Raw genomic sequence first — 10,781 nt, forward strand, 5'->3', positions numbered from 1 at the left:
GATGGTGGCTTTCAGATGTCTTTTGGAATTGGAGCATTTCCATTTGGGATATTTGCCACAGCATTTAACATAAACGATGGACGGCCTCCTCCAGGTAAGCCCACTTTCCTTAAATCAGGAATATATCCTGCTAGAAAGCTGCTTGGAATTCAGCAATATAAAAGTTGCAGATCATTATCACTGCATGCATAGACTTTCAAAAACTCCCTTAAGTTCTTTGCAGATTGCCACACTTATCCAATGATCTGAGCACTTACCATGTATTAGATACATGAGGGATGTGTTATGTTCCATTACAAACAGAGGTGCTCATCACCTCTACTGCAAGTAGTGATTCTAAGACATAGCCCATGACCATAAATTTAAAATTATAAACAATACTTAGCTAATAAAAGCTTAATCCTACCCATGTACCTACATACACACACACACACACACACACACACACACACACACTTTGACCATTTTGGATCGGGGAGGAGTGACATGTTAGGACCTCCTGTTCCCTGGCATCTCGCAGAACACAAACTGGGGCTGATGCCAAACTTGAGACCTTAGGAACTGTGTTTATATGTGTCATCTGTATTTCTCCTTTTAGCCTTTTGTCTGTAACAAGACAAGCTGTTTTCAGAGTACAGCACAGCAGTGAGGTGTGTGCTTAGACTCCGTTACACTCTGACACCTAAGCCACCACCCATATTATGGAGCCTATAAAAGATGTCAAAGTCGGTTGAGCCCTGCTTATAGTAATGGAGCCTTCTGGGCCTGGGTACAGTATGAGGAGCAGAAGTGACTAGTGTAGGGCTGCTGAGGAGCTCAGTGCCCCGAATATGATAACCCATTCAGAAGTCATCAGAGCTATTCCCTGCTTCATCCAGTTTCTTGGACGTAGTGATCAATAAACCTCTTGGTTGCCTGCCTGCATGAGTTTATCAGAGCAACCAACTGTGAGGGGATGACACACTACCCCACAATGTACTCAGGCACTGCTTCATATCTTCGTCTGCCTAGAATGTCTCTGCAGTTCACACATTGTTTTCTCAGAGGAAGGGGACCCCATTTGCCTTAAAGGAAAGACAGATCCCTGTAGAAGCAGCAGGAACTTCCGACTAGCTTGCTGCTTTCCACCTAGGTCCAGCTTTCAGACTGGATCTCTTCCAGCTCATTCCGCAGCCAGGCTGGGCTCTTGATCAGTTTTCCTTTGTCATGCTTGGTACAGTTTGCATAGCTGAGAGGTGGATTCAGTTGCCTTCCTGCCTTTACAATACTCTGACTTGCTTTTCTAAAAGCAGAGCTTCTTACTTAGTCACTCAGTTCCCCCTCTCCCTTGCCATGTAATTTCTGGGCCCTGCTTCTGGGAAGAGCAGGCATACAAGATAGGTTTAGAGCCATCTGGAGCAGTGTGCAGAGTGGCAGGAGAGTAATGGTGCTCATGTACAGGCCCTTATGGTCTCAGAAGGCCTATACTCTACTTCTGATACTGCCTCTTAAAAATGAACCCACTGAGGAGTACCACGCATGGAGCACAGTGTAGGGAAGACGGGGGCTCTGCTCCCTGTGTGTTTCTCCTGATAGTCCACTGGCTCATTTGCATATGTAGGACAGCTCTTTTGGAGATAAAGCCTCATTGTAGTATTTTGCTTATAATTGTTTTGGTTCCTTTTATTTGAAGTTTGGGAGTCTTTTTGTTGTGCAGGATTATAAAGAGTTGTATAAAGAAATGAAGATTCATCCTCTCTGGTTCTGGCCCCAAGGGGCAGCTATAGCCTTCTAACAAAAATCTCTTCCTCCTGTTTCTCTAGCTGTCCCTGGGACACCCCAGTATGTGGATGAGCAGTTCCTGTCACGCCTCTTCCTGTTTGTGGCCCTGGTGATCATGTTCTGGCTCCTGATTGCCTAATACAGGACCCCGTTAACATCTACAGCAGCGCCTCTGGACTGGTGATATGCCGCACCCACTCCTGTGTTTGATTTGTTTAATCCTGACCCTGGGATCAAGGGTCAGAAACACATCAAGGAGTCTTGCTTCTTCATTAGTGCTTCGGAACTCAAAACCAGTTGTCGAGGAACCCCCACTTTCACCACTGCTGTAAACACTCTTCTATAACCTCAGATCTTGTGCTGAATCTCCTCTCATGGGTGGCAGTGTGGAGTCCTGTTCAGCCTTTTCAGCAGGTCCCAGCTCTACACAGGGAAGAGATGGGAAGAAAGAAACAGTTTCTTTAACGAGAACTTTAAATTACAAAATGAAGGGATGAACCAAATGGTATTTACAGAAACTTACTTTCATCTTTTTACATACTCCTTGGTAAGTGGCCTCCATTCCCTATCCTGAGAGACTCCCTTCCGCTCCTTCCACCCCCCCCCTTCCTCAGCAAAGACATAAGGTGGGTTGTAGCAGCAGAAGCTCAAGATGCTGATGACCTTATCAGAGGCTCTGGTCTTTGATTGGCNCTGGGCCTTATGCAGTGTCTTGGCCCTAGAAAGCAGCTTGGATGACCCCTGGCTTCCTGGTATAGATTGTCCCTGATGTCACTTGGCTCAAATTTCCCATCANCCTTCTCTAGACTTCTGCTGAATTCAGACTGACTGCTCTGCTTTAGGGCTGATACAGGAATAGGAGGACAGGTCGCCCCTGCCCTAGGCTATAGAAGCCTGAGTCATTCTCTCACAGAACTTGCCCAGAGAAACTGGAGACTTTCTCAGGTCAGCCCAGCTGCATGTAGAACACTACCACNCTCAGAAGCCATTGTCCTTTATAAAAGAGGCTGGGACACTGACTCCATCTGATGTTGGTGAAAACTCCTTGAATGTGTTCAGGGACACACGAGGCTCCCGAGCAAGCAACCCTCCCTGGTGACACAACACAAGGACCCCAGAGATACAGTGTGTCCGTCATTCCTTAGTCTTCCTCATGGTGATTTGTTCTTGAACTTATGAGTTGTTTCCTCTGAATCTGATTGTGGGATTGTGGTGCCAAGCAGGAGAACATCACCTGCTGAGACGGTTCTTGCTCTGCCCATCAGGCCTCATCTTAGACATGTCACCTCTCCTTGGAGACCTCANCAGGNCAGCAAGATGAGCGTCTACTGGACCCTTTTGTTCACTTCTCCAGCACCCACTGCCCCAGCAATAACAAACTGGGAGAAAGCCTTGCCTGGTGATTTTTCTAGATGTAACACTGTATAATCTACGGANCCCTAGACCTTGAGGGTGGTGAAAGAGCCTTCCTCCTCACTGCACAATCCTCACCTGCCAACGCCAGTGTTAGTGTTGAAATGATACAGTATGAAGTATTGTGTAGGACGGTGGTTTGACAACTCTAGCTGGTAAGAATAAGCCACCAACTTTATGGTATGCCTGACANATTTTAAAAATTCTTTGTCGCTTGGAAATCNCCNGTCACGGGGCCCCCGGAGTGTCTCTGTTCTAGAGAGAATTGGTAGGATCCCTCAGGGTAGCATGGCCCTAAGTAGTAGAGGGAAAACTTAAGCCAATGAACACAAAGGAGATGAGAGAGGGATTGTGAGTAGTGGAGTAAACCATTTGGAATCTGGTGAAATGGATGACCCAGGTGTGCAGCAGCAGAGTCATCCCAGGGCATGCAGTAGCACAGCTGTGGTGGCATGTGCCCTTTTGTGAACATTAACATTACAGGGCTATACATCTGCCAGCAGCTGAGGCAAGACAGCCAATGTGGGCTTTATGGGCCATTCCTCTACAGGCTCACCACTCATCCCATGGCCAAGGCAGCTTTCCCTTCTGTGTTTTCTGTGTCCTCAGCCTCCACCTTTCTGCCACCCTCATGGACAAGGACAATGGAAACATGTAAGGCCGCATACCTTGACCAGCCACTGATTTTCACTGTTGTGAAAGTGATTTGACTTAGAATTAAATGGTTTTACATTACTCTGAGTGTGGAGCTTGTGTCTTGGGATATTAGTTGGCTGGGGTGTGGGCACACTGGTTTGGTCCCTGGACAGTACCTGTCTAGTAGTATTTATGTCTTTAAACACCCATTCAGAGGTCCTGACAATTGCATGGAATCTCTTTGTCACCAAGCACCAAACTGCCATGATGAAGCTTAGCTTGTCTTGCCTTGACTATGCCATTTAGAGGAGTCACAGATTACTCAATGTTGAAATGTCTCCCTGTGTTCTGGTATAGAGCAGGAGGGCCCATGGGCCAATCCTTCCTGGAGCAGAGAGTGTGCCCTCCTTGAGGTTCCTTGGTACTGTGTGACATGGGATGGAGGAAGTCGATGAGGTTATGCATTTGTTCCAACTTCAGGCTCCAAAACACCAAAGCTATAGGCCACTCCCTCTGAAGGAAGTGCATTTCTTCCTTGTAGATTTTGACCTAACAAGGATCAAGTTGAACAGTGCCTGGATGCAGCAGGAGAATTAGGAGATAAGGGAGCTTCAGAGTGAGTCTGTTGGCACAAGCTTATAATTCCAGCTACTCAAGAGACTAAGGCAGGGGACCAAAAATCCAATGAGGCCTTGGGCTGGTAAAGTGTCTCAGTCTAGTAAAGGCACTTGCCACCAAGTCCGACAACTTGACCTTGACCTCTGGAACCCAAAGGTGAAAAAAGAACTAACTCCCAAAAGTTGTGCTCTGACCTCCATTTTTGGACCAGATCATGTGCATGCCCTGACTACCCTGCCACATCATTCAAAATAATACATTTAAAATTTAGGGCCAGGTGTGGTGGCGCACATCTTTAATCCCAGCACTCGGGAGGCAGAGGCAGGTGGATTTCTGAGTTCAAGGCCAGCCTGGTCTACAAAGTGAGTTCCAGGACAGCCAGAACTACACAGAGAAACCCTGTCTCAAAAAAACAAAAAACAAAAAAAAAAAAAAAAAAAAAAAAAAAACAAATAATAATAAAATAGTGACTCACAGCTGTCTGGTTACAGGGGATTCAACATCCTTCTGTGACTAAGAGTGTTGCATTCATGTGGTGCACATGAATACATGCCAGCAAAACATTCATATATGTAAAGTGAAAATCTTTTAAAAATAAACTTTATTTTTTTAAAGCAAAAAACAAGACCAAAGATATAATTTAGTGATAGAGCACTTTATATCAGTGAGGCACTAGTTCAGGCCTAAATACCATCGAAATAAAAAAACAAGGAACTTGTGGAACTCATAAGCCAATGATACCAGAATTTTTGTTTGTTTGTTTGTTTGTTTGTTTAATGGGGAACAAAATGTATAGAACAGGCTAGTATCGGTAGGCATGAGAATTAAACATGGGAGTTTGGATCCCCAGCACCCATGTAAAAGCTTGATGTACAGGTCTGTAATCCTACTGCCAGGAGCTCGCCAAAGGTTAGAGCAACAATAAAAGACCTCTTCCTCTTACATGTACATGCACACATACACACATCTAGTGTACACATGCACATGTGTACAAATGCAGACATATGCAGGCGTAGATTACACTCAAACCCATAGAGCACAGAGTAGGACAAGAAAGCCTTCATGTGTTATCCCAACCAGCCAACCCCAGCATCCATCAACTCAGGCCCAGCCCTGCTGGATCCACCTCATCCTAACATGTTCCCTCTGCTGCTCCTACCCAGTCACCTGTTATCTCAGTATGCATCCCAGAACTGTGCATTTTGGGTTTTACTTTATGAATGTTCTGCCTGTATGTATATAATAATGCTGTGTATGTACCTGGTCCTTGCAGAGGCTAGAAGGCGCTGGACTTGAACCTGGAGTTGCAGATGGTTCTGGGAACCAAACATGGGTCCTCTGGAAGAACAGCCAGAACTCTTAACTTCTTGGTCATCTCTCCAGCGCCACACTTAAATTTTTTGGGAAGCAGGGTATCATTTAGCTCAGGCTAATCTTTAAAAATTATTTTTTGCTTTATGTGCCTTAAATTACTTTCTTATCTCCATGAAGAGACACCATGACCAAGGCAGTTTATAAAAGAAAGCATTTATCTTGCGTCATGGTTCCAGAGGATGAGAGTCCATGACCATCATTGCATCAGGCTGGCATGGCACTGGAGAAGTAGCTGTGTGCTTGCTTATATCTGGTCCACAAGCATGATGCAGAAAAAGAGCCAACTGAGAATGCCATGGGCTTTTGAAACTTCAAAGCCAGCCTCCATGACACACCTCTTTTAACAAGGCCACACCTCCTAGTCCTTCCCAAACAGGTCTACCAACTGGAAACCAGGCATTCAAAGTTATGGGCCTGTAAGGGGCCATTCTCATTCATACCATCACAGTGTGTGTCATGTTTTGTCTACATGTATGTCTGTGCACCTCATGCATGCCTGGCACCCACAAAGGTCCGAAGATGTTAGATTTTGTCCCCCTGGAACAAATGCCATTTCCTTAACTTTTAACTCCTTTATGTATTTTGGGTGGGGGACAGCACTATGGTGCATGCCTATACTCTCACACTAAGGAGGATCAAGTCTGAGGCTAACATGGACAGCAAAGAGGTGTTATTTAAAAAAAAATGTATGTGTAGGCTGGGTGTGGTGGCACAAGCCTTTAAACCCAGCACACTAGAGGCAGAGGCAGGAGAATTTCTGTTTGAGGCCAGCCTCATATATATATATAGCAAGTTCCAGGGTAGCCAGAAATACAGAGAGAGATCCTATTTCAAAAAACTGTGTTTGTGTGTGTGTGTGTGTGTGTGTGTGTGTGTGTGTGTGTGTGTGTGTATACACATATGTACTGTGGTTCAAATCAGTAAGTTTCTGGAGCAGGGGACACAGGGTTGAGACCCCTGCTGGCCTTCAATTCTTCCTTTACTGTCCCACATCTGTCCTTTAAAGAAACCATGTCATGGAGCTGGACAGATGGCTCAGTGGTTAAGAGCACTGACTGCTCTTCCAGAGGTCCTGAGTTCAATTCCCAGCAACCACATGGTGGCTTACAACAATCTGTAATGGGATAAAGACAGCTACAGTATACTCATGCACATTAAATAAATATTTTTTTTTCGAGACAGGGTTTCTCTGTGTAGCCCTGGCTGTCCTGGAACTCACTCTGTAGACCAGGCTGGCCTCGAACTCAGAAATCTGCCTGGATCTGCCTTCCAAGTGCTGGGATTAAAGGTGTGTACCACCATCGCCCGGCTAATTTTTTTTTTTTTAAACCAAACCTTGTCATGATGCTGGCCCAGTGTCTTAATGGAAAAGAACTGAATCACTCCTGTTGAGGTTAAAGTTCCATAAGTGCATAAAATTGTTAAGCCCGGGCTGGTGAGATGGCTCAGTGGGTAAGAGCACCCGACTGCTCTTCCAAAGGTCCAGAGTTCAAATCCCAGTAACCACATGGTGGCTCATAACCAACTGTAAAAAGATCTGACGCCCTCTTCTGGAGTGTCTGAAGATAGCTACAGTGTACTTACATATAATAAATAAATAAATAAATCTTTAAAAAAAAAATTGTTAAGCCCAATGTTTTCACGAGTTCAACCCAGAGATGCACACTCGTGGGGAAGCAAATTTAGAAATAAAGCTTTCTACAATGCTGGAAATGACAGCATGCAACACCATAGCCACCAGCCATAAGTGATTGTGAAGCACATGCAACACCATAGCCACCAGCCATAAGTGATTGTGAAGCACGGGGAATGTCACTAGTGGAGCACTAGAACAACTGTATTTTTCCATTCCTGTTGTATAATTCCATTTCATTTTTACTTTTTCCCCATCTTTATGTTTTTATTTTAAATTTTTTTTATTTTTTTATATGTGTGTATGTGTGTGTACTGGGGCCTCAGGAGGCCAGAAAAGGTATCAGATTCCCTGGAACTGGATTTACAAGTCGATTGTGAGCCACCTGACATGAGTGCTGGTAATTGAACTCTGGGCTTCTGGGAAAACAGTATAGTCTTCTAACCAGTGAGCCATTTCTCCAGCCACACCCCCAATCTTAGTTTAAACAGCCCCATCTAAAATCATATAGCTCAGTGCAGATTTAGATTAACTCACAAGGGTTATGAAATGATATGATGAATGTTTTTAGGATTGAGAAGAATCGGACATAAAATTACAGAGACTATGGAGAGATGTTGACTGTAGGACTAACATGATTTGTGTGTTGTTTATGGAAGAGTCCCAGGTTGAGGGAGCAGGAGACAGCTGCAGAGTGAACTAACTGTGTGAGCGTGGACCTGGCTTGGGTTTTATCTTGTAAGCAATGGAGAGCTATTCAGGGTGTTTAGCAAGGAACAGACAAGACCAGAAATGGTTTTAGAGCTAAATCTGTCCATCTTCAGGAGAGAAGGAGTCTGGAAGCCAAAAAGACTGGCTCAGCTTGAAGCCAGCACAAGTGGCAATGGCAAAATCCTGGTGGGCACAAACAAGTGCCCTTAGGTGGCAGAACAAGAACTGCCTTGCTTATTGGTTTTGGAACATGGCTGTGAAGCAGAGTTAGAGGAACATAGCTAGGCAGGCTCCCTGAGATAGTAGCTGCTGCTTCTTCCTAGAAGGCTCTTCCAGGAGCAACTACGGGAAGGCACTATGCCTGTAAAATATCCAAGCCAGCATAGCTTGACTGTAAAGGTGTTGCTTTCCTCTGCAGCCCAGTCTTCTGTCTTTCTCAGTAGTTCAATTCTTTGTTCTTGACAGGGACTAAACTAAGCAATCCCCTGTAGAGGCTCTTTCACCCACATTGTGTATCCTCCATAGTCCTCAGCCTAGCCCGAACCACTAGGCTCAATCTGTCCTCTTGCTCTGCTTCCTAAGTATCTGGGAATCCAGACATGAGCCACCAAGACCAATTTGAGGTAGCTGTAAGGTTCAAGTCTTCAAGAGCCTAAAGACTAGATTCTAGTGATTCAGCCAGTACAATCTAGTCTTGGGTACTAACTAGGTCTGATAGCTAAGTAAACTAGTGAGGTGGGTGCTTTCTAGAAACCTAGCAGACATAGACCTTGCCCAGCCCCTTCTTCCACTCTAAGCCTTGCTCGTGACTCTTACAGCGTGGGAGGGATTCTGGGTGCCCTTTGGAATGCTGCCTCTGCGTGTTATCATTCCTCAGAGAACTGTTTCCTTCCTTTATATTGTTTTTATTTGTTTTGGTTTGGTTTTTTGCATTTTTTTCCCTCAGTTGCGTGGACATTACAGAAAGTGGACTGAGAGAGAAAGAGACAAGATGGGAAGAAAAGGCATTCGGCAAAAAGTGGGAGGAGGACAGATGTGGTACTCAGTTGTGGAGGGAGGGACAAAGAAGCAAGCCAGTCCCCATTCCTCTGTGCCCGGGAAAATACATCAGGGCCTCTCTCTGATAATCGTTAAGTAGCTTGTCGGAAGAGCACCAAGAATTCTTTGACTTTAATTCAGTATACAATCTAGTGCTCCCTACACATCAGATATTTCCCCAGAGGGAAACAAGCAGCTCAAGTGGGTTCCCAGGAAGGAAGTCAGATACAGCCCCATCCCTAGCACTTGTGCACCCTAGGTCATATGGAGGCGCCACAGAAGAAACATCTAACTAGCAGCCACTTTTGTTAACAAAAGGCCACGCAGGAAGACAGAGAATTGTGCTGTTTTGTTTACCTAAGTAGCAGAGCCAGAGGCAGCTGGTGGGAGAACTAGAGGCAGGGTTGGTTTCCCTGGGCTCCATTCCTACCCATTTCCTGATCCTCTGGACACATTTCCCATGTACATAAATCTGATGGAGGGAAGTAGCAATTGTCTAAAACCAAGTGTCATAGTTAGGGTTCTGTTGCTGGGAAGAGACACTATGACCACGACAACTCTTATAAAGGACAACATTTAATTGGGGCTGGCTTACAGGTTCAGAAGTTTAGTCCACTATCATCCTGGCCAGAAGCATGGCAGAATCCAGGTAGACACGGTGCTGGAGGAGGAGCTGAGAGAACTACATCTTTTTTTTTTTTTTTTTTTTTTTTGAGACAGGGTTTCTCTGTGTAGCCCTGGCTGTCCTGGAACTCACTTTGTAAACAAGGCTGGCCTCGAACTCAGAAATCCGCCTGCCTCTGCCTCCCGAGTGCTGGGATTAAATGCATGGGCTGCCACTGCCCGGTTCTTTCTTGATCTTAGTCACAGAGTAAGATAACTATGTTAGAACATCTAGATTGATTTTGGGTTTTATAAGCAATCTAGAGATGATTTAAAACAAGAATATCTCAGCACTCAAGAAGCTGAGACAAGAGGCTGGCAAGTTCCATATCAGTCTGGCTGCATTTCAAGACCCTGTGGCAAAACAAAAGAGAAAATAAAGCATATGAAGATTGTGCATGGATTACAGACAGAGTTTATGCCATTTTCTATGAGACTTGAACAACCAGGGATTTTATATAGAGAGTGGGAGTCCTGGACCCAAAATTCCAGGTACCCAAAGTAGGCTGTATTTATTTGGCCTCCATAATCTGCTCTAGGGAGCCTCATTTCCATATTGCCTTTGACGCGCAAAAGTGGCTTCTCTTAGCTGGGAGCTTCTTCGTGTTCACATTGCCGATTACAAACAGGGAGTCAAAAGACCTGTGATACCCACCCACGCTCTGCACCTAAAGAGCAGAGCCATTTTCAAGTAGTGTAGAAGGGCAACTGGACTATCCTGAGCACTGAGGGACCCCTGTGTTGCGACCTCCAGCCTATACTCAATCACCCCGATCAATCCGAACGCCTCTAGAGGTCGCCACTCGCCAGCAGGCGGCAGAGTTCGCGCGGGAGGCGGGACGGGGCAGGGCGGGGCGTTGGGGCGGGAACCTAAGTGGGCGGGTCCCGGTGCCAGGTGCGGTTTGGTCCTCCCAGGGCGCCGTAGGCGGTGCAT

The 10,781-nt window shown here is 45.5% G+C and overlaps 1 protein-coding gene across 2 annotated transcripts in view; it reads left to right on the plus strand.

Annotated features, from left to right (window-relative positions):
* The window catches only part of Rnf185 (ring finger protein 185), a 35,848-nt gene extending 31,764 nt beyond the window's left edge, over positions 1–4,084 (plus strand). Inside the window, exons 7-8 of one of the 2 annotated variants that reach the window (XM_029545422.1) lie at positions 5–94; positions 1,803–4,083. In XM_029545422.1, the coding sequence (XP_029401282.1) occupies positions 5–94; positions 1,803–1,900 (188 nt within the window). In that variant the 3' untranslated portion in view covers positions 1,901–4,083. Of the gene's footprint in view, positions 95–1,802 lie in introns of both variants that reach the window. The other variant, XM_021211016.2, reaches the window with a different exon arrangement.
* The last annotated feature ends 6,697 nt before the right edge of the window (positions 4,085–10,781 follow it).

Source organism: Mus pahari, chromosome 13 (genome assembly GCF_900095145.1).
Source record: "Mus pahari chromosome 13, PAHARI_EIJ_v1.1, whole genome shotgun sequence".
Taxonomy (NCBI): Eukaryota; Metazoa; Chordata; class Mammalia; order Rodentia; family Muridae; genus Mus; species Mus pahari.